This window comes from Lepeophtheirus salmonis, chromosome 6, assembly GCF_016086655.4.
Source record: "Lepeophtheirus salmonis chromosome 6, UVic_Lsal_1.4, whole genome shotgun sequence".
Classification (NCBI taxonomy): Eukaryota; Metazoa; Arthropoda; class Copepoda; order Siphonostomatoida; family Caligidae; genus Lepeophtheirus; species Lepeophtheirus salmonis.
This window is the reverse complement of record NC_052136.2, coordinates 26,033,269-26,057,539: the sequence shown is the minus strand read 5'-3', so window position 1 is coordinate 26,057,539 and position 24,271 is coordinate 26,033,269. Positions and strand designations below refer to the sequence as shown.

Genomic DNA, 24,271 nt, shown 5'->3' with positions numbered 1-24,271 from the left:
TTTTTCAAATGTTTGACCCTGTGATTTATTTATTGCCATTGTCATTGCTAACTTGCCATGTTCCTTCTTCAACAATAATAAAAATACATACTACGATTAACTCGCTAATCCTTTTCCTGATTCCTTTTTTAATTCGTATTTAATATATGTTTGTCCTTTTTCCGTTAGTACAATAATTCCTTTTTTGGTGCATTTTCGAATCGACAACCCATACCTTAAAAAAACTTTTGACGCGGGGAATCGATCTTGTCTTATGAAAAAAATCAACTTATTAGCAAAAAATCAAACTGCCCCTCTAGAGCCCATGAATCTGTTGTGATCAGAATTAAACATAGCTTGATGTACGTAACTCAAAATTATAAACAACTGTTATTTTATGTTTAAAGTCTGTATTTGTCTGTTTTTTTTAAATAAATTTGTTTTTATCATTGTTATTCTAAGCGGGATGTACATCACACAAACATAAATGATTTTAATACTATGTAGGATGGAGAGTTAACGATTTTTAGGAATATACAATATGAAGGAACTCAAAAATGCTTATTAAAACACCGACATTTTCTTCCATTCCACAAGGGATCAGAGGGATCCGATGAACATAGTATTTAGATTTCTATAAACTTTATGAAGATAAAGTCTTGATAGATGTTCGTCTATTGTCGTTGCTTTTATTTAGGAGCTAAAAGGTAATCATTCCCTTATCAAAATTATCGTGACTTTCATGAGAAGAAATCTTTGTCACCTTCTTCAAACCTCCTCGAAATGACTGTCATACAAAGAACTCTATTTAAGTTAATCATCCGTTACTATATGTCAAGGATTAATTCATGATATTCTTTTGAAAAATCCTGATCCAAAACGATGTGATCACTTCATTATCTTTGTGAGCCACTCCTTAGTCACAAGAGAGACAGATTCCGAAGACTGAATTTATTTCACTTTAACATTTAAATGAGGATGAGAGTCAGTTGAAACGCATCTATGAACTCTTTCCGAAGAAAAAGGAAGACTTAGGATCAATGCAAATATGGATCGGATTTGTGGACGGCATTTTTCGCCAGAAGATAATGAGCTTTACCTTTCCTATGAGCTTCTTGGTCTTTCCCAAGTCAAACGCTTGAAAAAAGTTATATTCCAACCATGAATATCGCAGAAAGTGTGGGTTTAGACCAAGAATCTACATGAAGACTAAGACAATACAAAGCGCAGGAGGATAAAATTAGGCCCAAGGCATCTTAAAAACGGATTGCAACCAAACTGTTCATTCCAATATACTGAATTTTCGGTATTCACTTGGGTATTGAAAGTAAACTAGCTGATGAACATTATGTTTTAAGTAACAGAAAGTTCAGATGGACTTTGCAGGCGCTGCAAGATTTAAATCTATTACTACTTAGTATTACCAACAGTTTTCTTGGTGATAACTGATTTTGATACCAGCTATCTACAAATCTTAAAGAAATTTCTCCCGTCTAGTTTTGGATTGATCCTTTGCCTTTCTCATGATCCTAGATACCCCACAAGACGACATCTAGTATAGAGCCCAAGATCGAGGGCGATTGATGGCCATTTTGTATTTCTTCCATTTTTGAATAATTAAAATAGTTGTCTGTTCTCACATAGCTTGCCGATGGTCTTTTAAACCATCCTAGTCTTGAGGAAGTCTACAATTTGTTCCTGACGTCATTTGATAGCTCTAGTAACTAAGTCATGCACATTGTGGAGAGCCTATAATCTAATTGACAAACTCTGAGTCGGTGGACAGGTGTCTGTATACGCGTAGTGGGTTGAGATTCAGAGTACTCTTCTAAAACAAGAGTACTTATATAACCAGTCTGTGGGGGTTAGAGTACCAAGATGACTATATATAGTGAGCTAGTACAGCGAGTACTAAATACATGGAGAGTGCACTTCTTTTGTGGAAGTTGATTGGATAAAATACGAAGATAAGATCAAGATGATTTTTTAGTCAACCTATGTATTTTCTGAAAAGAAATGCACTCTCCATATATTTAGCGCTCCAAATACTTATTTCCCACAATAAAATACAAATCAATTTATAACTTTTACATGATGTGATTATCTGGATTTTTTTAATATTCTGTCTCTCACTGTAAAAATAAACCTCATTAAATTATAAATCGTTCTTATAGTGGGCATGCATACAAAATCGGGAATGGATCAAAAACTTATTTTCTCCAGTTTATATTATATATACTATATATTATAGGTAATATAATACTTTCACTACTTTATGTGGGTGAGTAATACTTCATGAGTAAACGAAGGTATACAATTGTATTCTTTCAAATGTTTATCAATCCTATTGACATCCTTAATTCACATATTCTGGGTATTATATTTAAAAAAACCTAGTTTTTAAAGTGGAATAGCGAATAAATGCCTCGGAATGTTCGAAGATTGCTTAATGACAGTTATAATTACAACAACGTTGACCATAAAATTTAAATAAACCAATACGACATAAATTAGAATGCATTACAGAACTTCATATAGATTATAGCCCTATATTAATAATAGATATTTTGCTTTGTAGTCCGTTGACATAAGACAATAATTAACGTATTATAATAACTATAGTATTAAAATTTTGGAACAAACTTTTTTTGAAAGTCGCATATATTATACAATGAAGAATAAAAGTAGATAGCTAACTAACAATCTGAATGTACATGAAACACTTAATCTCTTATAAATCTGATCTAACACCAAAGCCAGGTCCTGGGGGAGGCTCAGTCAAAGATGTTGGCCCACCAAAGGGTTCAGCAGCATATCTAGAGCTTCTAGGACCTCTAGCTGGCTTTGTACCAACTTTAAGCTCATTTAGAATTTCGTCCATGTCCTTGACAGTCAAGTCTTCATAGTAGTCATCGTTGATCTAGAATAGAAAAGTAAAGGGAATTACATAGGTTAGGATGTAATATGAGAGAGTGTGAATGAAAAGCAAAGCGTTTACCTGGACCATAGGAGCATTCACACAAGCACCAAGGCATTCCACCTCAGAAATGGTAAATAACTTATCTTGAGTCATTTTCCCGACAGGAACCCCTAAGTTATCCTTGCATGCTTTAAGGATTTCGTCAGAGCCACGGAGCCAACAAGGGGTTGTTGTACAGACTTGGACGTGATATTTTCCTACAGGATTCCTTATGAACATGGTATAAAAGGTTGCTACCTCGTACACTCGCATACGAGGCATGTCAATGAAATCCGCAACGTAGTTCATTGCAGAAATGGGCAACCAACCCCCGTTCTGACGCTATGGAAATTAAGAATATTTACTATAAAAAAAACAACTGGAGATTACTCATTAGTAATTACTAACTAGAATGATTAATTCTCTCGAGTCAAATGTAATGTTATGAGTAATTACTCAGTCGTCAATATTAATGACTAAGGTATAACAAATTGACTTACTTGAGCAAGATCAAGAAGGGGAAGAGTTGCTGCCTTCTTATGGCCCTCGGGGTAGATGCTCATGATGGCTCCAGCCCGTTTCTTATTATCAGCGTTGAATTCGAAGGGAATATTTTCGTTGTTTTCAGGGCTATCTCTATGGACAAAAATGGCATCATGGCTCAGAACATTGGATCCCGATATAAATCGCTTTCCAATGGACTGGAGCCCCCTCTGAGTCAATCCCAGCATTCTCCACTGTATTATTAGTTAGTTGTATTTAGTATTTATTGACTTATTTTAATTGGATGTAGTCTGTACAGAGATTTTTCAGTCTTATCCAAGATGGGAACTATTCCCTATGACGTCACACATCACAGATGACTTCATTCTAACATTTCTGCATAGTACGTGCGTCATGATTAATAATTTGTACACATCAAATACCACAAAATCATTTGTGAGTCTACATTAAAGAAATATTTGGAATGTATGCCCATACTGATGACAACTCCAGAAATTAATTTATGGCTCGACGGAGCACCATTCTGATAATATGCATTATACATTATGTAATAATGAGAATGTCTATTATGACAAACAGCACAAATAGAACACAGGGTATTAGCAAGGTGACTATATATAAAGTGTGTCGATAAGAGATTTCTTTGCCTTTTGTTTACAATTATACTGGCTATTTTGATGACGTCACAAAGGAGCCAATTGAGGAGGAAATTCAAATTTATAAAACTAATTATATAATTACATCCTTTTCTTTTCTTATCTGACAATTCTATTGGTGTAAATTTTTACGCTACGACGATTACAGTACTAAAATTAATTAAAAAAATGGATTAAAAATTGTTTTGAATAATAAAAAATACTAGTTCAGAAGATACATTTTCAAATAAATAAGCGAAGAAATCAATAATATATTTAGAATAAGTGGGGATTATGCGCTAAATATGAAATGTTCATTTGAAAAATATAAGAAAACAATAAAAATTTTATTTGTCATTTTTATCTGAATATAATAAATATGGAGTTCAATGTATTATCTTGCTAACGTAACCGAATATGATGCCTTGAATAATCCTTTTTTGCCTTGTGATTTTGGCTATTCTCTCTAGAAATATATGTTTGAATAATACTAGGGAAATCATTTTTTTTAAAGTATCCCCACTTTTATATAGCTTGAAATTGTTTGTTATTGTTCTTTAACTAATAATAGGAATTATTTTGATGTATCTACTCGCCAAACAAAAATTTCAAAACAAAATAGCCTCTACATGTCTAAAATAAAACCGAATAAATCAAAACGATAAAAAAATAAATAATAATATCAAACTCATTTATAGGGAATTTAAATTTAGAAGAATATCATTGATGCTCTAATTATATTTATTCGTTCAATTAATATTCAAACAATCTGAATATAATCTTGATACATTTTAAATTGTCTTCAATCAAACAACTTATAATTACCTCGTATGGCAAACATTTAGTATTTTATTATTGTAAATATTTTCGAGAGAATAATATTCCAATATACTAATCAGCAATTTAGCTATTTAGAAGAGGGTTTCTGAGTAAATCAGTATGGAAATTGCAACAGCATTCAAATAAAATCTACAGAAGCTAAGAAGTCACTTTTATCTCTTAACACTTAATCGTTCCTAATAACTATTCATATGCAATAGCAGACAAAACTATCAAGAACATCACATTATGATTAAAGTCTAGAATCATCTTCCGCTTGTTTTCTAATCACAAAAGGGACACACAAGTAATAAAGATATCACTAATCAGGGATGAAGCTTAAGTGTCTAGGCTATATAATTAATAATTATCCATATAGACCATAAGTTTCTGCGTTATATGCATTAAGGACACTTATCAATGGAATAATTTTCTTCGGAAACGAAGCAGAGTTGACTTAAGGAGAAAAAAGACTCAAGAACTTCAATTAAGGAGCAATGGATGGAGGATGAGAATTATCTCTGTTGCTCACTGGATCTTTCAGTCGTTTTATATAACTCCAATGTTCTTATATTTATAAATATACAATGATGATCTCGTAAAAGATCTGGAGTAATTTATGTATTCTTGAGCATAGAGGCTAGAAATCACTATCATAGACCTTTATATGAACCACATTTGGTATTTCCAAAATGCAAATATGAATTCGTAGGGAGGAAAATAATGGGTGGATGCAGATAAATATATTGAAATCCTTCGTACGAAAGATCCATCCAAATCATTATGTCTTAAATGTATTTCCACGTAGTTCACAACTTTTTTATTTTCCTTCGGCTTCTTATATATATCAAGGTTAATAGTAATCCTTGTATATATCTATTAATTAACACAGTTTTATCTGTTATCAGTAGTGAGTAACACTGAACTTGGCTCCTCTGTGACGTCATGGAAAAAGTTGTCAGCTAACGTCAACCAGACTGCATGGCAAGTTTCTTATCCACAAATCTTATATGGCTATGAGTAACTAGTAAGAAACTGGATGAGCTACAGCTGACAATGACGTCAGAAAAGAGGTTGTGTTGATATGCAGACCCTCAACTACAAGGACTGGGCGTGAGGTGTCTTGGCCAGGGCAATTATTGATCTTTTTCGGATATCCTTGCTTGCCTGCAGAGAATTCTCTTTTTCTTTTTGTCTCTCCTAACAGCGCGCAGCTTTATTATCTTATAAGTTATTATATTCAATTTCTTCTTTTTTCTCCTTTTTCTCCCTTTTTCTCCTTTTTTCTGTTTCTTGTTTTTTCTTTTTTTTCTGATGATTTTATTTCTTGTGAAAGAGATTGAATGAGAAGGAAGGAAAGAAGGAAGCTCCAGGAAGATTCTCACTCGGATTGCTCAAGATAATTGTGTCTAGTAGAAGAAGAAAGGAAGGAAGGAAGGAAGGAAGAGGATAGACAATCATACGAAGAGCTGAGGGAATTGGATCTGATCCTGGGTGAAAGCAAGGGTGAGTGTGGGATGAATCCGTATTTAGTGGATGTACTGGATGTCTTTATTTCAGTATGTCAGGAGCTCGGACGGGATCCCCTCCTAGTTGTGGTTCTACTCGCAGTGGATCCAATAATAAGAGTAATGGGAAGGGACGGCCTTCGAGGAGAGTGAAGGAAGATGAAGGTCGGAGGAAGAGGCCTGAGGTGGAGCATTACAAGCCTCCGGGGGCGAAGAAAGGAGGGTGTGAGAAGAAGAACGGGAGCGTGAATCCCACTCCCTGTGCTACTAACAGCAACGCCAATGCAGACCCAAGCTCCAATGGGCTCCTAAAGTATGGTAATGGGGAGCCAAAAGAGAAAAACGATGTGCAAGGAGGAGGTGCGCCCAATAATGGAGCTCCCTTCAAATCCAAAGCATCCAAGAAAAGAAATCATCGTAAGGAGAAACCTCCAAAAAAAACAGAGACTTCTGGTGGGATTAAGAACGGACATGAAGGCGATTCAGTCCCCACGGAACAGACAAAAAAGAGAGCTACTCCTCCGCGTTCTAAACCTATCAATGGCCATCCAGATTCCCCTACTCTACGAAAGTCAAATAGAAATAATCGCAAAGATGCTTCAGGAGATAATCATCCACCTAGAGATCGCCGAAATTGGAATGGATCTCGTTCTTCCAAGAGTGGACACCATGATAAATCTCAAGTACCTCGCTCTAAAGAAGTAGAAAAACATCATGAAGAAGTTATTGAGTATCATCATGAATTGTCGAGTCGAAAAACAAGTTTATCTTCTCCAACAGATTCCTCGAAACAGTCTCCCTTATTTAGAGTTGAAGAATCTTTATCTGAAAGGGTTAATGACTGGAGTTTAGAAGTTGAAATGGAAGATGAAAAAAAGAAGCGTGAAAAGGAATCCGAACGTTTAAGGCCTCGCGAATCTCATAATAATAATGCACGCCATGTGCCGCCAAAACAAATTCGTATATCTCCTCCTAGTAATAAAAATGCTGGTGGAATCATTCGGATTCCTTCAGGTGGGGTTGAAAGCAATAATTGGCGATTAAGAGATGAAAAAATCAATTCTTCTCCGGCGAAAGAAGAAAATGATCCTTATCGTCGTCAATCTCGAGTTTTGTATGATCCAAAAAATCCCAATAAGCACATTCCTGTCCGTAATAACTCAGGACATCCCAGTATGTCACGGGATCACATTCCATCCCAAGACTTTTTTCCTCCTTCTTATAACGGGGTCTCATCAATGGTCCCTCCTCATAGCATTGATGTTTCAAGATTGCCTCATCCACATGCCCCACTTAATTATCAACACCCCATACCTTATGGATTGTCTTTACGTCCTAACGGTCCTGAGTGGTATGATGTTTTCAATTCAAGAATTTATGGAAATGATAAACATGACATAAATAATATATCTTTAATTGTGCGGTGTGATTTGAGAATTTATGAGATAACTATGCATGGAAGTTGGGAACTGTTGTCTCAGTTATGGGATACTGAAGTTGCGGAGTGTCGTCAAAATATTTTAAAAGCCTTTGAAGAACTTTTAAAGTCTGACTTGGTTTTTTGTTTGAAACATAATGTTGAATTTCATATCTGGAAAATTGCTTTTTGGAATCTTACTGAAGTTCTTAAAATTCTCCTCGCTAAAGAAGAATCACAAGAACTTCGTAGTATAATCAAAAGTCGCATATCTCAACTAATTGATGAAGGTATTGAATTTTATGAACGTGCTTTAAAATTATTAGATGAAACTTATGAAATAGACTTGGAGTCTTATTATGATATCTTAAAACCTAGACCTAGTGATAAGTTCCAGCGATGTGTTCTTGTAACAGCACAAAATTGTCTAATTTGTCTTGGTGATTTAGCTAGATACAAAGAGCAGGTGAATGAGTCCTGCAACTTTGGTAAAACTCGGCATTATTACATAAAAGCAACTTCGATAGAGACACGAAACGCTAAACCTTTCCACATGATGGCTGTTCTCTCAAATATGGCCAAGAGGAAACTTGATGCTATTTACTACCACATGCGATGTCTTCAATGCAAAAATGCATTTCGAACGGATCAACAGAGCTTAACGGTTATATTTGAAGAATTTAAGAAAAATTGGGAGGCTAATGAACGAAAGAAAATTATTGATAAGGAAAGGAAGCTCAGAAACTCTGAGAGAGAAAAAGAAGGATCTCATAATTTAATCAAAGGAACAAGATTGAGGAACGAAATATGGATTAAAAGTGAAGGAGGGCGTAGACTTCATAGGACTACTTCTGCTCGTGAATCTGAGACGATAGACGTGGAAGATATAGAACTAATGGAAATGAACTCCATGGATTTGTGTAAAAGATTTATAACTACGTTTATCTATCTATTGGGGAAATTATTTACTTATATTGATATGGATTCTTTTCCGTTAGCTTTAGAAATTCTTCAGAAAGAGTTCCGAGTACTGATTTCTCGGTCACCTTTACCCATTGATGTCAAAAGTTTGGTTCAGATCATGGCTATGAACATGTTTATTATAGAACATACAAAAATGAAGAATGGGGACACTCACAACTATCGTTCATCAATGCAAAACGCTGCCCTTCAACTCTCTTTTGAAATGTTTGGAATCTTAATCGAAAGATGTAATCAAATTTTTCAAAAAATCATTCCTGAGTTCCAATCTGGTGAGAGATCTTTACTTGAGGACGAAGATTTAAGTATTTTATTACCACCTGTCAAAGTATGGTGTGATTGGATGCTTGGTAACAATGATACTTGGTATCCTGTTGTGTCAGAAGATCCTTTCAATCAACTCGCGATTCTTGCTACGCATCTTGAAAAACTAAAACCCTTAATGCGACCCGTCCTGTCTTCTTTTGTTTGTGAAGATACATCGAAAGAAAATGTGCAGGCTTATAATTTAATCAAATTAGAGGAGGATGCTATTTTATGTGGCCTAACTCCATGGTTTAGGGGAATGGATTGGGCTTCTTACAGAAGATATTACCCCAAAGATGCTTCTTATTCTTCTAAATTAGCTCACGAAGTACGCAGATATGATGCAATTAATTTTTGTGTCGAATTTTTGGAGGGACTGGAATCTCCTATTCTGAAGTGGTCGCTACCAGATAATGCGCATATATCTTTGGTAGAAAATAATGAACTTTCATCAGCTGTAGATAAAGTTAATGCTAAATTGTCCAATATGCTCGCGTGTCAGCAAGATATTCTGGAGGAGAGTTATAGTGAGGATGAAAGTGATGCAAAGGATGTTCTTGATTGTGACATCTCTATTCCTAATGAAGAAATTCGTGCTTTAAAACATCGAAAAGAGATTTTGGAGAGACAAAGAATGGCAGAAGAAAGAGAAATGGTGAACATGCAGAAAAAAATTCTTGCAGATCATGTTTCTGTCACTTTGGAAATTCGACCACAGTATTTAGTAGCGGATACCAATTGCTTTGTTGATCACTTAGATGGCATTAAAGCCCTAGTTGCTTCTTCTCAATATCATCTACGCGTCCCCCTTGTTGTTTTAAACGAATTAGATGGTCTATCAAAAGGAGCTCGTCCCTCCAAATATTCCAGCCAGGAGCACGCAAATATGGTTTCAGATAATGCTAGACGAGCCTTAAACTTCCTTCGGAATAGACCACGCAATACCAAATGTGTTACTTCAAGAGGGGTTGTTATTAACTATTTTGGTATAACTTCGGAAGAGGATCCAAATTATGAAAAGAAAAACGATGATTTGATACTGGATATTTGTCTCAATTTATCTTCAAATAAGGAGGAAACTAAAGGGAATATGAGGATTGTATATCGAGACGTGGTTTTATTGACTGATGATCGTAATCTTAAACTCAAGGCACATATAACTGATATCCCTGTGAATAAGTTTATTGACTTTTTTAATTGGGCAAAATGTTCCTAAGAGAATATTGACTTTTTTTTTCCTTTTCGTCTCTGTCTATTTCAGAAGGAATGAAATTGGGGTTAACTATTTTACCTCTATGATATTATTATTATTATTGATGATATATATATACATATTAATCAAATGGATGGATGAATGTAGCAATCATAGTTCCATATTTTATATAATAATTCAAATAGTCCAGTAATAATAAAAATGCTTATTTCTTTCGAGTTTAATGATGAGAGGATCTATGTATCATCACTCTCTAGCCTCACTTTAAACGGCTTATCTTGGGGGTTCAAGACTGTGATTTCCTTCACAATGTTTAAGACAGCACACCTTTTTTTAATTTTTTTTTTATGTAAACTGGCTCTTTTTTACACGCATATATTCAACAATTACTAATAATATATAAATTCTTTCTACTACTTTGGATACAACTAGATGATAATATTATACTATATAGTATTGATTGTTCCCCTTATGGCTGAAATAGCTGAGATTTCCATTTTTTTATTTTTTTTTTTTTTTTTTGAAAGGGATCTATAAAAAAATCATACTATGCTAAAGAATAAATCATAACTATTTCTTTGTGTTTGTGTGGGTTTTTTTTTTTCATTTATTGATTCTGTTTAGTTACTTATGCCCTTCAATTATATTCATTCAGAGTTCATCTTTTTTTTCCTCTCCCAAGATTAATTATAAGTTATGTATTCAGGCGACATTCATAACTATTACTTTCTTGTTGCTGAAAAAGATACACTATTTTTTTCTCTAAATCCCTCCCTCCTCTCTCTCTCTCTTCCTCCTTCCACATTATCATTATTAATTAATTAATTTGGAATAGTTTTTTTGCACATCATTTCTCTTGTAATATACCTTATTATTACGATTATGCTACTACATCTATTTTACCGTGTATGTCCCTTCGTTTCTTTTGGATTATGATAATAACTCAATTTATAATGTTTAGAAAATGTATACTATACTCGGCAACTGTAAGCCAATTTATTTAAGTTGCTTGAATTTTTTTGGAATTAAATGACACTTCAGTTAATATTACAATCATACTTACTCATATTTATATGATAAGAACACTATTTTCAATTTTTCTAAACTCTGGATTTTTATTTCTTATAAGATGATTCGACTGCTACTATCACGAATTTCACTGTCCAGCAGCTTTCATACCTCTCCAAGATCGCAGGCACTTCCACCTCATGTGGTTCTATTTATAAAACCCCTATCTCGAATTGGAGCTTTCGTCATTGGAAAGACTTTTAAAAGACTTTGGAGAAATCTTCCGAAAGAGAAAAAAGAGAAATATAAGGAATTCGTAGCGCAGAACAATATCAAAGTTGGAGGTAATTCGAATTAAAATATATTATACACTAGAGTACGAGAATTGCAATTTACTCTTCATTCACAGTATTGAGTGGACTAATTAGTTTAGCTGGGTTAACGGCTTATTGCTCTCATCTTGAGGTGAATCCTATCTCTAAAAAAAGATATTTCATGATCTTGAATCATGATCAAATGCGCAAAATCAGTCATAGGGAATTTAATAAGGTCTGTGGTCTTAAAATATAAATCAATTTTATTCTAAACATAAAAAATAGATCATAGAGAATCACGAAGGTCATATTCTTGGAGCACCTAATCCGGCATATGAACGAGTTGTTAGAGTTGTGACAAAATTGCTGGATGGAAATCGGGACTTGACGGATGTACTTAAACTAAATTGGACGGTATCCGTTGTGAGTGATGACGAAATCAACGCATTCGTTTTGCAGGTAAGAAGGTTGTTTCTGAAGTGCAACAAAAAAAGATTCTGAGTATATTTATCTAGTTTCACTCCGGTGCAGCAAAAGCAGATAAGTCTGTCGAGGGCTTAGCCTTTTTTTGAGAATCTGTATTTCTAACAATATGATCTTCTAAACTTCTTTTCCTATTTGTACTCACAATGGAGAGAGGTGTTCTAGGGACTTTGTATTTATCTTTTTCTACTTTCGGTAGTTCTTTCCATATCTAGAGAGTTTCATTATTAAAAAAATACATATATAGCTACTAAGTTGAAAAAAAACCTTCAAGCCCAACTCTTTATTCTTTACGATGTTATTGGAATCTTGAGGGTTCTCAGCTAGCCATAATAAAAATCCTTTTAATTGTTTGTATGACGACTGAGTTTCTGAAAGGATATAATAAATATACAAATAGATGATTAAACCTAACTTGAGTGTTGATAAAGATAGTATGTACCTTTATTAATATCATTATTTCCTTGTCTGACTGATGATGAATGAGTAATGAGTCTTTGTTTTTCACTCTTCTTAACAATATTTTTGTTGGGCAAATTGTCTTGAGAAGACTTTATTTGAGAGTTTTGAGACGATTGTGAAATGGAGTCGAAGACTAATCCCGTTCGTATAGATCCCCTTAAATAAAATTCAAGTTCATAAATATGTATTTATAAAAATAAACAACAGATGTATATTGAACCTACGCTTGTGGAGTATTCTTAAGCAATGTTTTTTTGAAAGGATTACGAGTATCTCCCTGGCTCTGTGTGTCACTAATACATTTCAATGGAACATTATTCTTCTTTTTAATCTTTGCATTTAGCAAAGGATTGTCTTGAAGGGCCGAATCCTGATGACCGTTTTCTTCTTGCTCCTCCTCTTCTTGGGTTTCAAACATATCATTCTGACTGCACAAAGTACTTAACCTTAATTTATCTCTCCTTTCCTCCTCTTTTTCCGAAATTTGTCTAGCAAGTTCGTTTACTTTATTTGCTAATTGTAATTTTCTCAACTTCGATGCATATTTAACTGCAATTTTCAGTGTATCCATGTTCATTAATTTACAAATCTCTAATGCTCTTCTTTCTTGGTCAGATTTTATTGCTAAAGCAAAAAGTTTAATGATTGTTTCATTAGTTGCTGCAATGTCATCTTCGTTCTTGTTGAGAATTTCTCCTTTCAAATATTTTTCCTCGAGAGTAGTTTTTTCAGACCCTTGATCACAAAGAGGTAGTTGCATTGGCAAAACTGTTACTGTTGGTTTTGGCACTGTAACAGGGTATTTGGTGCCCTTACATTTTATAGCTCTTACAATTTCTTCTTTCTCTGATAGGCCGAGCATAAAATGACTATCACTTTTTCCTTTACAATAACTGGATATATTGCATACCTCAGTCCATTGATGGGATGAATAATCAAATATTCTAACCACACCAACACTATCAGAAAAAGTCGGAGTTCCTTCATCGCTAAATCCAGCCCATGTCAAGGAAGAAGAGGGGGTCAGGGGCAAAGGAGTAAAATGAGATATGAGGTGTCTTTTATAATTTGAAATATCAAGCACGGCGACATAAAGGCTCTGATTGTGAACTAGAGGTGCTCCAAAGTGAGTCACAATAAAAATATAATCTCCATGCCCAGACAGAGTGACAAGAGGACCATTTAATGAAAACACATTTTTTTGCATTCCAGCTAAAGTAAATATCCTTAAATTTCTTTTATCCGTTCCCGCTGCAATCCAAGACGAACCTATGCATATACAAAGAATTTCCTCCCCCTTAGGCATATCAATGCTCCATTCCTTGTTATAATCAGAAGAAGCAAAATAGTGAACGTTCAATTTACTAGCAATGTGGTCTTCATCCTCTTCTTCCCCATCCGCCTCTGCTGCGAAGACTACTGCCAAGTTAGATAGACATGCCATTGTATATCCATGAGGATTTGGCAAATGAAACGCATGATGTATTGATGTATCATGAAATTCAATATCAATTGCACTTTCATCATCCAAATTTTGGGCTTTGACTATCCCAATTGAATTCCAAACCATAAATCTTGAAGAGAGATGAACCGGAGTGGATGCAGGTTGAAATGTATCTTGTAATTTCATATCGAATGATGAAAGGGGAGCAGGACTTTCAGCCTTGGAAATATTTTTCTCCATTAGAATTTCACCAACTTTTTCATCGATCCCCCTACTAGATATGTTGGGATCAAAAACATCTAAACCTTCTTGATCTTCTTGAAATCCAGCTGAGGCTTTGATTTTTTTTATTGAAAATGCATTTTCATCATCATCGTCGCCGTCGTTTTCCTCAAAGACTCGCATCATTTCATTTTCATTCAACATCTCATTAGCGCCCTCCAACCTATCTTCATTCTCTTCCTGAAGATCAACCGTCAGAATACCCCAATATGCCTCTTTATTTAAAAACGATATTTCCTCAATTTTTGAGGGAGACCAAGCTATACTTCGGATTCCATTGGATCTGCCTGGTGTGTTATTGTAATGTATGGACCCATCTTTATAGGCCCAAATAATGATTTTACCACTCGAAGTCCCCCCAACTATGTATTCTCCATTAATGAACCAGTCTAGTACACTCAAATACTCATTTTTATCATCACTATTATTCATTTGAAAGTTTTTAACTTCTGTCCCATTCGTAGAATTATAAAAGTAAACGCCATTTTGATGAGCAACAGCAAATGTCGAACCATCTGCAGGGTTCCAGACCACTTGGGAAAGAGTCTTGGAAGATTGAAAGTCACTAAATCTGGGCAAAACACTATTATGTATCTTTTTAATTTTTTCATCAGCAATATTCCAAAGAATAATGGATCCGTCGCAAGAGGTTGAAACGACTTTATCTAAATTTTTAGGATCGAGACAAACACTTAAAATGGAGGCTTCATGACCCTTAAAAATAAATTCCTTGTGAGAATTTAAATTCATTACTTTGACTATCATGTCATCAGATCCTGCCGCAATAAGTCTTTTTCCTTCTTTTTCTACTATGTCTAAAGTTGTGACATCTGCAGTAAATCTAATAACTATACAATCCTCAGATCCATCCTCGATTTTGTAGGACATGACTCTATTGGTATTAGTTGCAGAGGTATAAAAATGGGTTTTTCCAACAGCAAGAGCTAATGTTTCGTCTCCGATGAGATGTGATTTACTCTCATCATCGTCCATATTTTTAAATTCTCGCACTTCACCATCAGCTCCTCCAGTGTATATTTTGCCACTAGAAGGTGCATATTTAATAATGCAGTTACCTTCTCTATGGGTATATTTCAAGTCTGATATCATTCTGGAAAAAAGTGTACATACAAATTAAGATTTTTTGAGAAAAGGATGAAAAAACGATAAATGGCCGCAAATGAGCTTTTGTTTAATAAATAAAATGAATTAAGTTTCTCCTCGTATTCTACGAGACAGTATAATATCTTTGGGCATAATAGTAACACGTTTAGCATGAATAGCTAAAAGAACCACATCCTCAAACAAATGCACAAGATACGTTTCTGCAGCCTCCTGCAATGCTTGTAGAGCCGAAGATTGGAATCGAATATCCGTTTTAGAGGAAGCCTTTATGGATATCTCCTTGACGAGTCTTGAGAAAGGAAGGTGAGGAATGAGTAAGTCAGTCTTCTTTTGAAAATGCCGAATTTCACGAAGTGCCTTTGTTCCTGGGCGGAAGCGTCGCTTCTTGGGTGTTGGCGTTGCTATTCCCTTGGATATATTTTTTCCTTGGGGAGTAGAGATTGACTTCTTCTTGTTTAAGTCTGTGGGATACATAAATGAGAGTTCAGAACTATTGTCGCTTCTTTGAGAGCTACGGGCAACCAGGAATTCACTGGAATTATTGGACGCAGTGTCATTTTGATTTTGGACATTTTTAGTATTCCCTGCCGTAGTTTTCTTCGAATGCTTGTGTTTCACCATTTTCAACGCAATGGCACGTCGAAAGACTAGTATTCACAATATTTATTAATTTAAAAATAATAATATTTATTAATTATTATTACTCGGTCAGTAGAAACTACTACTAGTTAGTAGTTATACTACTTCACAAATTACTAAACACTTCCCGCTTCTAATGCTTTGTTTGAGTGTTCACAGAGGTCGCTGTGAAACAGTTCAATCTCCACCCGGCTTCTAGTTTTTTATCCACTAGCTAGCTTTATTCAGTGAAAGTTTGATCATCATACGCACCATCTAAAGAGCTTTACTTTGTGTTGATAGCGGGAAAGGAGGGAGAAGACAATAGTAAAAAAATAGAAAAAATATTCACAAAGTACTTCTATATAATACATATAAATACTAATAACTATTAAGTTATCATTTCAATATTAATGTTTGATTGTTGTCGAGAAAGACCCTGATAATTAGTAATTCTCTTGTTATGGTTAAGTTATATAAAATATATACCTTTATTATGATCATAACGATGGAGGGGGAATAAACTATATTGTATATATTACTTACACTATTTATACTTATTACTTATTAATTACACATATTATGTCAAATTAACTCTTGATATTATGTAATCACACTATCAATCTGTTTAAGAAAGGTAATACACGAAGGGTCATCATAGCACTCCCTCCCCCAAATACTCCTGTAACCACTTTTCTAAGAAGCTGCTGAGATATATCCTCTAGATCAGTGAGGAGCACTGAATCATCAAATTGATAGCTCACAGTATCCTTCTCAAGGATGTACTTTGACAAAGTCACTAGTTTCAGACAATGTTTAAACTCCTATACATTTGTTGTATAATCTTTTGCTACACAGAGGAGAACAAATTCTCAATACATTATTGAGTAAAGCGGGTACACAACAAGAAATCAAATTTACAAATCGAAAGAAACTTATGCTGCAATGTTTTCAGAGATGATGTACTTAAAATTATGCCTCTTTGGATTGGCTTCCATCAATTATAGCCATTAATGTGTAAGCTCTTAAAACATATCGAAAGTAAATCCGTTGTCTCTTTATATTTTGACATTAAACGCAAATTGAGAGAAACAAAGCGTCTTCTGGAAGTGGTGAAGTCAAATTAAAACCCTATTTGATCACAAAACCATGTCGTCATAAGAAATTTATTATCAAATGATCCAGTAGAAATGAACCCTGGAATTGCCAAAATGGAGTTACACCTAAAAAAAAAATCTTTTATTACAATTTAATTACTAAAAATTACCAAAAGTAAAGCTTAGATCGAATATTTTATCCGTTAAAATTAGGAGTCATCTTTTTGGCAATGGATGTACAATATATAATATAACGTAAACTTCTAAAAGAAAATTAAGAAAGAGAGGATCGAAGGGTTGAAGAGGATTAATATTCTAAGATATTCATCATTAATTACAAGATTTTTTTTTAATATTTTATTTCAGTTCAAAAATGTTGTCTTGATGGAAGAAATATTATTGGTAGCAAGTGACTTCACATTGATTCTCAGATGCTGAGGAAATAAAAGTGGTGTAATATTGTACAAAATCAATTACATTTTGCCATTTTTTTGCATTTTGAGGTTAATTGATTGACCCTTGGTCCAGTTAAGATATTAGTAGAACTCATTAATTATATCCTCCATTGATCTTTGAATAATAATGTAATTAATTCATAAAAATGATTATGCATTTATGTCAGTTGCCGAACAGAAAAGGATAGAAAACTGTTATTTAAAAAAACTATCGATTATTCATATCCACAATTCATGAGATTAGAAGTTAGTAAAAACCACATGTATTTACGCACAGAGTTGAATTGATTTAGAATTAAAATAAGTTTTATTTAAATAAAATGAAATATTCCCCCATTACTAACGTAATTAACTCATTTGCATGAACAAGATTGTTATATCTGGTGGCGTATTAGACTGTATCGATTTTCTATATCCCCATTTATGAGCTTAAAAGGATGAAAATAATGTAGTTTTTAGTGACTAGGTACATCTAATTCCTATCAAGTAAAAATTATTGATAATGAGTGAGCCGGGAGTCAGCATTCACATGTATTTACTCATGGAGTCGGTTTGGATCACAGATAATAATTAATGCGCATATTTATCTGAGAGTTTCAAATTTTAAAAGCTGCAGATTCGGAGCCAGGATCTCTAAATATTATAAATCCAACCTTAAGAAACTATAAGAATCATACTCTAGATATTAATTTTAAATATCAATCCTTAAAATAATAAAAAAACATTATCAATCTCATTAAAACTATACACATCTAAAATAAATTATTCTTAATTTATAGTTTGGAAGTACGTACAGTCCAATGAAATCTAATCCCCATCTGGAGGAGCACAATTACAAATCACGTAACTTCTTGTAGTGAAATATTATCCAAAAATGGAAGAGTTGCTTAAAATACCACGTGACGTTGTCATAAAACTACAACTACGATAAATATTATAGGCTTATAATTGTGCAAAGTTCATTTGAATTCACCAAGAGAAATTATCACAAAAATTATGTTTTTACAACAGGTCGCGTGATGAGAACTTAAACTCCTCCAGATAGTATTAGTACTCATTAGTCATTGTACAGTCCATAAAGAAAATTCTCTATAGTACAGTCATTCTTAATGGCTAATTTAAATCTGGCTATTTAGGCTAAAATTTATTCGATCGAATTGGAACTCAATTGAAGTTTCAAAATTCGAAAAATGAGTATAAAATATAGCTAGATGTACATACTCATAGTAGTTATCGTGTTCACAATAAGGTTGAACGAGATACATATTAGTGTCAGTTGCTATGGAGAATTTATTTCAAAATTTAATATAATTTGAATCACCGTCTGTGATCGCCACGTGTTTTTTAATAACTCAAATTTATGTTTTAAATTTTGTCGAACCTATAATGAATTGAGGATCCATTTTCATTCAATGTTGCCACTTTTTTCAATTAATTGTTTTAAACTATTACAATTTAAAAAAGTCTTTAACTGACGTTTGGTATCTGAATTAGACAATTACATTTTTTTATTCTATTTCATAGAATGGTAATATATTCGTATTTACTGGGATGCTCAAAGCCTGTCAAAACGATGATCAGTTGGCAATAGTTCTGAGTCATGAAATTGCACATGTCTTGCTCTACCATGTAGTAAGTTAAGGGATAAATAAAATAAATTAAACAAATCTTTGTTCTTTGTATAGGATGCTAAACTAAGCTATTCAAGTTTAGTGAGTATATTGTTGCTTACTCCTTTGGCAATGATTTGGGCCCTCATGCCAAACGACGGATTTGCAATTGTAGCCAATTGGTTTTTAGATAAATGTTCGTCCATCATTATGGAGCTGCCTTTTAGCCGAGAAATGGAGAAAGAGGCCGATGAAATTGGTATGCTGATGGCTGCAAAATCTTGTTATGATACAAGAGAAGGTCCCGTTTTTTGGGGAAGAATGGCTCTTCGGGAAAAGGTCTTAGATAGAAATATACAAAAGGAACCTTTATTCTCCACGCATCCCACGAATGAATCAAGACAGGCTCATATGGATTATCTACTTGAAGAAACAATGCGAGTCAGATTATCATGCAATTGTCCCTCTTTAGTAAAAGAAGATCCCATGCTTAGATTTAGAAGACTCGAGAACAAAATAAAACTTTGAGTTGTGACGTATTTCAATATTGAGGTGTTACTATAGAAAGTTGAATCAGATATCCATAATCCGTTCCATATATTGTGTAATATTAATACTAATAACTTGATTAAATTATATATTAGCCGAAGGAACTTTATTTTGAAATCAAAGCTAAAACATTTAAATGTATAGGTAATTAATATTAAATAGTGTAATTAGGTATATAATGTATACTAGTCAGTCTTAATTGGGACTAGAGAGTGGATAGGGTAATCCACTACTCCAAAAGATATGGTCTCACTCCATACGGGAATTCAGAAAGTTGAAATTTAAAATGGTTACATAATACAACTTTTTTTATAACGTAGATATTATATGAATTATACTCATATTTTTGAGACAAGATGAAAGAAATCTTGGGAGATTTACTTAATTCAATTGTATCCAATAATAATTAATGAGACAAAAAGGTTCATTTTGAATTTACATTTGGATTTATTCGAAATAGAACAAAGGTTAACTAATAAGGGTGACTACTATTGATCATTATTAAAAAAAATAATAATACGTAATATAACAGAAATATAAGAAATATGTAAGAAGGTCAGAAAGAGACGGAGAGAGGAATACTATTATTGTTTATATAATAAGGGAGAATGGTTCTTCAAGAAGTGAATTGGAAGGTAAGCAGTTTAATATTATATAGTATGAATTGTTTCTTTGGAAATAAAATAAAAAGTTTGATCATTCAAGAATGGACCTTATGTGGCATTTCAATAGTTTCCTCAACGGGAGCATAGCGCCATCGCCACCAAGCCACTTTCATTCTATCCCAGGCTGCAGTAGGAGAGTCTAATGCAGGTCTAACATCAAGAATGGCAAACTTATGACTCTTAGCATCAATTTCTCCGGAATCATAGTAGTCAATAATGTATCGAACATTCCTCCCGCATCGATCCACAATCCAGTCGTGGCGATCAAAGGGTAGCTCATAGCCTAGGAGAGACCTAAATCGAGCTCTGGGAGAGAATTGAGTGGCCTTTCCTCCAAATGACTTGAGAGAGGGATTTCCACACTCGAAGGCGTGTAGAGCTTCCCATTTAAGAACCTCTCTCCATGCAGCCTCATTGTTGACGTTATGCATGCGAATGATGTGATTCATGGTCTCTGGGTTCATCCCTTCCTCTTCCTTCCATCGCCATCCCTTGCGAAGCATTGCATTCCAAAACATCTGAGCAGAGGGATACGTCCACGTCTCTCCCTTCTCAGTCCCTGCCTTCGGAATATTGGACCTCTCCCGAACTGTATCTAGGGAAAAAGGCTGATCGGGGGCGGGACGCTGATTTGGAGGGGGCATCATGTTGGTGGGATCGATATCGTCTTTCAGTGTGCATCCAGACCCTCCTACATCTCCCTTTCCATGCATAGGACATTCCGAAGGGGGACTTGGACTAGTCAAGGATTCCGCTGAAACGTTTTGTCCCATCTCAAGTCCTCGGCAACCACTTCACACACAGACACTTCTCACAAGTGAAAAAAATATAACTAGTAGTAACTTAATGTTTGCTAATAGTAGCTAGAAGAGGCAACATGGTCGATCTTGAATTCGCAGCTGATTGAAGCTCTTGCGCTCTAGGCGCACGCTTTCTCAAATATTCATCATCTAAATTAGGTATTTCATTTTTTAAAACATAATATCGATGCGCTCTCTCTCTTTTTTAGATCTCCGGCCATTTCTATGTCGCCCGCGTACATAAACATTACCTAAATATTAATTATTATCAACAGCTGAGTTCATTTTAAAAATAGAAGAAGTAAGAAATCCAAACAAAACTCATGCTCACCAACTGAAATTACCCCAGTTTAGAAGCTAATCAATAAATATAAGTAACTATATAAATATTAATATATTAACTAGCGTCAAAACCCGGGATTGCCAAAAATTATTAGGTGTTGATTAACAGACAAATTTTGCTTCAATATTATAGAAGATAACTCAAGTCATCAGTGATCATTTAAATTGATAGGTTTCTCAATAAATTTATAAATAAATAATTTTTGCTTTTTAAGTTAATGTATTTGTTACTAATTAATTATTATTATAAGTACTTAATGACGTCCTTAACTACATAAAAGAATATAAAGAACTTGATTCTTGGATAAAAATTTATTTTTAAATTTTATATATTTAGTTCAAACTACTGAACTTTCATGATACCGAAGAAATAATTCACACATTATTACATAACATTGTATAATTTTTTAAAATTTAATTATGGTTTGAATTAATAGTCGCACTAGACAACGATTTCCTTAAATGATATATTTAAGCATTAAGCACAAGTCATTTGATGGTGTTTATTGTAAATTTTTCAATTTTATTTAACAAAAATATCAACTTTGAGCCCCCAAGATGGACTTACCTTCGCTCTATAGTGTTAATATTAGTAATACTCTACTTATTACTTATAAATAATTAGCAACTGATTACTGACAGTGAAATTTTTTTTGGGATTTCAAATATTGTCCCAAAATGAAACAGTTGCTTAAAATAATAAAAATACAACGTGATGTTGAGATAAAATTACAACTACGATAAAATTATAGCCCATCATTTTGTAATGTTTCTTATTTTGCGACATTTTCCAACATACTGAAATGTTTCAAGCGGAAATATTATATTACTCTATAGTCTATAGAATTATAGTACTGCAGCCAGAGAAAAGGAAAATTCAAATGACACCGTCGCTGTCAAATAAATATATGAAATACTGGCTGGCATCACTGAAATCAGGAGAATACGCTATATCAAATAACCTTAGAATTGTTATTCCCTTAAAAGCTATATTTTTTGCGACAGTAACTAATTAGTAATTGCTGCCTATTGAAATGAGAGTGATGAAAGGATGGAAGTCTCTCCTTGGAGGGGGAGGAGGCCTGCTGGGAGGGGTGATCATAGATCGGTTCTACCTTATGGACTCTCGAGAAAAGACTCCTATTCCAGGACTCCCTTCATTAGCTTCCGTCTCTGCAGCAGAGCCGTACGTAGAGTCCAATCCCACGAATTCCCTTGAGAAAGTTGAGCGACTTATCCCAGAGGTAAAGGAAGGTATAAATCGCGTCTCTGAAATAATGAAATATGGGTTCCCATCATTGGATACGGTTCGTTCTCGAAGGTAAAGTAAAAGACAAGAGAGTAGAGGCACTACTCTACTGACTACTCCTACTTCTGGGTTCTGCCACTTGACCATGCCTTTCCAGGGACTATGTCATATCCTACGACCGACGGAACAGGACACCCAACTGGGTATTTGAGCATTTAACTCCCGAGTCTTGCAGAAGAAATGAGTCAGTGGACAGAAATCTATGTGAATTCAAGGAAGACCCTTCCATCCATCCCTTCTTTAGGTCTCAAAATAAAGACTACAAGGTACTACATCTATAGCATTCACATACTTCTTTCCACTCTCCCCCAGTTTACAGCCAACATAACCAATCCTTTCTCTATCATTCTTTCAGTATAGTGGATTTGATCGTGGACACTTAGCTGCCGCTGGAAATCATCGTCAGTCTCAAGAGCATTGTGATGAAACCTTTTATTTGTCAAATATGTCACCCCAAGTAGGAACTGGTTTCAATAGGGACAAATGGGAAAACTTGGAATGGTACGTGAGAAAATTAGCCAAAAGGTCAAGAAACGTGTATATATGTACAGGGCCTCTCTACCTCCCTAGATTGGAGGCAGATGGAAAAAACTATGTCAAGTAAGGAGGTTAAGTCATTAACATTCTGTGTTTTAACAATAACTCTTTACAGGTATCAAGTCATTGGTAAAAATAATGTGGCTGTCCCTACCCATTTCTTCAAAATCGTAGTCACCGAATCTGAAAAAGACTCGCCCCTTGATTTAGAATCATTTGTTCTTCCTAACGAGAGAATTGATGACTCAATACCCTTATCACACTTCTATGTCCCCCCAGATTCTGTTGAAAGGGCATCAGGACTCTTGTTTTTTGATAAATTATCTAAAACGAGGCTAAGGAGCATCAACGGAAAAATTTTATAGAAATGCTTTTTTAACTTGTATTCATGTCTGTTTAAGATTTGCCGAGGAAATACAAAAACTTATTAAAAAATCCGTACAATCCATAAATAAGAATAGAAATAACAAATGACATCTTTTACGCTTAACTCATTATATAAAAAAGCAGGAAAGTAATCAATGATACATTTTACAACGACCAAATAATACTTCGTAAAAATAAGAATCATGCAGAATTATCAGTGCATGGACGACGAGATACCTTTTTAAATATATATATCTCAGTCATTTTGTAAGGAAGCTAATATCTTATTAGCTATTTCCCATCGTTTACTTTTGTCCAATGAGAGTAGCTCATTAATTTTGGATTCTAGGCTTATGGTATCAGTGCCTAGCGACTTGTCGATACGAGATACCGTTGAAGATGATTGTGTTCCCTGTGATTCATAGTCTTTCGAAGGGGTTTGAGATGAGCTTTCCCTGATGATCGATGCTGGTGATTGAATTTC

At 34.3% G+C, this 24,271-nt stretch overlaps 7 protein-coding genes across 10 annotated transcripts; 3 read left to right on the top strand and 4 right to left on the bottom strand.

Moving 5' to 3' along the window:
• Positions 1-2,514: 2,514 nt before the first annotated feature.
• On the bottom strand, positions 2,515-6,081 carry ND-24 (NADH dehydrogenase ubiquinone). The gene is made up of 3 exons (XM_040715048.2): positions 3,439-6,081; positions 2,978-3,280; positions 2,515-2,899 (listed from the first exon to the last, which is right to left on the bottom strand). The coding sequence occupies exons 1-3, from the start codon at positions 3,667-3,669 to the stop codon at positions 2,711-2,713; spliced, it is 723 nt and encodes a 240-aa protein (XP_040570982.1). The 5' UTR covers positions 3,670-6,081; the 3' UTR covers positions 2,515-2,710.
• On the top strand, positions 6,001-11,366 carry LOC121120827 (telomerase-binding protein EST1A). Of its 2 annotated transcripts, XR_011780519.1 has the most exons (3): positions 6,001-6,402; positions 6,457-10,385; positions 10,754-11,366. XR_011780519.1 is itself a non-coding variant. In XM_040715705.2 (2 exons), the coding sequence occupies exon 2, from the start codon at positions 6,458-6,460 to the stop codon at positions 10,322-10,324; it is 3,867 nt and encodes a 1,288-aa protein (XP_040571639.1). In that variant the 5' UTR covers positions 6,001-6,402; position 6,457; the 3' UTR covers positions 10,325-11,366. The 2 variants fall into 2 exon arrangements, 1 of the variants encoding a protein (XP_040571639.1); XM_040715705.2 differs by having other exon boundaries at positions 6,457-11,366.
• An 84-nt stretch (positions 11,367-11,450) lies between these two features.
• LOC121120829 (metalloendopeptidase OMA1, mitochondrial) lies at positions 11,451-19,868 on the top strand. Of its 2 annotated transcripts, none has more exons than XM_040715710.2 (5): positions 11,451-11,673; positions 11,739-11,878; positions 11,929-12,102; positions 19,134-19,238; positions 19,295-19,868. In XM_040715710.2, the coding sequence occupies exons 1-5, from the start codon at positions 11,451-11,453 to the stop codon at positions 19,745-19,747; spliced, it is 1,095 nt and encodes a 364-aa protein (XP_040571644.1). In that variant the 3' UTR covers positions 19,748-19,868. The 2 variants fall into 2 exon arrangements, with proteins under 2 accessions (XP_040571644.1, XP_040571643.1); XM_040715709.2 differs by having other exon boundaries at positions 19,134-19,241.
• On the bottom strand, positions 11,889-15,424 carry Ctf4 (Chromosome transmission fidelity 4). 2 transcript variants are annotated; one of them, XR_011780520.1, is made up of 4 exons: positions 12,809-15,424; positions 12,569-12,744; positions 12,394-12,497; positions 11,889-12,337 (listed from the first exon to the last, which is right to left on the bottom strand). XR_011780520.1 is itself a non-coding variant. In XM_040715706.1 (4 exons), the coding sequence occupies exons 1-4, from the start codon at positions 15,422-15,424 to the stop codon at positions 12,161-12,163; spliced, it is 3,069 nt and encodes a 1,022-aa protein (XP_040571640.1). In that variant the 3' UTR covers positions 11,889-12,160. The 2 variants fall into 2 exon arrangements, 1 of the variants encoding a protein (XP_040571640.1); XM_040715706.1 differs by having other exon boundaries at positions 12,813-15,424.
• LOC121120832 (uncharacterized) lies at positions 15,424-16,060 on the bottom strand. The gene has a single exon (XM_040715713.2). It carries the CDS (start codon positions 16,058-16,060, stop codon positions 15,524-15,526), a length of 537 nt encoding a protein of 178 aa, XP_040571647.1. The 3' UTR covers positions 15,424-15,523.
• Cchl (Cytochrome c heme lyase) lies at positions 19,848-21,379 on the bottom strand. Its single transcript, XM_040715712.2, has one exon. It carries the CDS (start codon positions 21,204-21,206, stop codon positions 20,469-20,471), a length of 738 nt encoding a protein of 245 aa, XP_040571646.1. The 5' UTR covers positions 21,207-21,379; the 3' UTR covers positions 19,848-20,468.
• A 1,126-nt stretch (positions 21,380-22,505) lies between these two features.
• EndoG (Endonuclease G) lies at positions 22,506-23,897 on the top strand. Its single transcript, XM_040715711.2, has 4 exons — positions 22,506-22,896; positions 22,982-23,150; positions 23,240-23,484; positions 23,537-23,897. Exons 1-4 carry the CDS (start codon positions 22,610-22,612, stop codon positions 23,784-23,786), a joined length of 951 nt encoding a protein of 316 aa, XP_040571645.1. The 5' UTR covers positions 22,506-22,609; the 3' UTR covers positions 23,787-23,897.
• The last annotated feature ends 374 nt before the right edge of the window (positions 23,898-24,271 follow it).

What these genes read in the sequence shown, in the direction of transcription:
- EndoG (XM_040715711.2), top strand. Translation starts at nt 22,610, where the DNA reads ATGAGAGTGATGAAAGGATGGAAGTCTCTCCTTGGAGGGGGAGGAGGC. An exon ending in GATACGGTTCGTTCTCGAAG is followed by an intron (nt 22,897 to 22,981) that starts GTAAAGTAAAAG and finishes ATGCCTTTCCAG; the next exon opens with GGACTATGTCATATCCTACG. An exon ending in CTCAAAATAAAGACTACAAG is followed by an intron (nt 23,151 to 23,239) that starts GTACTACATCTA and finishes TCATTCTTTCAG; the next exon opens with TATAGTGGATTTGATCGTGG.
- Cchl (XM_040715712.2), bottom strand. Translation starts at nt 21,206, where the DNA reads ATGGGACAAAACGTTTCAGCGGAATCCTTGACTAGTCCAAGTCCCCCT.
- Ctf4 (XM_040715706.1), bottom strand. Translation starts at nt 15,424, where the DNA reads ATGATATCAGACTTGAAATATACCCATAGAGAAGGTAACTGCATTATT. An exon ending in CTTAAGAATACTCCACAAGC is followed by an intron (nt 12,745 to 12,812) that starts GTAGGTTCAATA and finishes ATTTTATTTAAG; the next exon opens with GGGATCTATACGAACGGGAT. An exon ending in AAATAATGATATTAATAAAG is followed by an intron (nt 12,498 to 12,568) that starts GTACATACTATC and finishes ATATCCTTTCAG; the next exon opens with AAACTCAGTCGTCATACAAA.
- LOC121120832 (XM_040715713.2), bottom strand. Translation starts at nt 16,060, where the DNA reads ATGGTGAAACACAAGCATTCGAAGAAAACTACGGCAGGGAATACTAAA.
- LOC121120829 (XM_040715709.2), top strand. Translation starts at nt 11,451, where the DNA reads ATGATTCGACTGCTACTATCACGAATTTCACTGTCCAGCAGCTTTCAT. An exon ending in GAACAATATCAAAGTTGGAG is followed by an intron (nt 11,674 to 11,738) that starts GTAATTCGAATT and finishes CTTCATTCACAG; the next exon opens with TATTGAGTGGACTAATTAGT. An exon ending in GTCATAGGGAATTTAATAAG is followed by an intron (nt 11,879 to 11,928) that starts GTCTGTGGTCTT and finishes CATAAAAAATAG; the next exon opens with ATCATAGAGAATCACGAAGG.
- LOC121120827 (XM_040715705.2), top strand. Translation starts at nt 6,458, where the DNA reads ATGTCAGGAGCTCGGACGGGATCCCCTCCTAGTTGTGGTTCTACTCGC.
- ND-24 (XM_040715048.2), bottom strand. Translation starts at nt 3,669, where the DNA reads ATGCTGGGATTGACTCAGAGGGGGCTCCAGTCCATTGGAAAGCGATTT. An exon ending in CCCTTCTTGATCTTGCTCAA is followed by an intron (nt 3,281 to 3,438) that starts GTAAGTCAATTT and finishes TAATTTCCATAG; the next exon opens with CGTCAGAACGGGGGTTGGTT. An exon ending in TGAATGCTCCTATGGTCCAG is followed by an intron (nt 2,900 to 2,977) that starts GTAAACGCTTTG and finishes TTTCTATTCTAG; the next exon opens with ATCAACGATGACTACTATGA.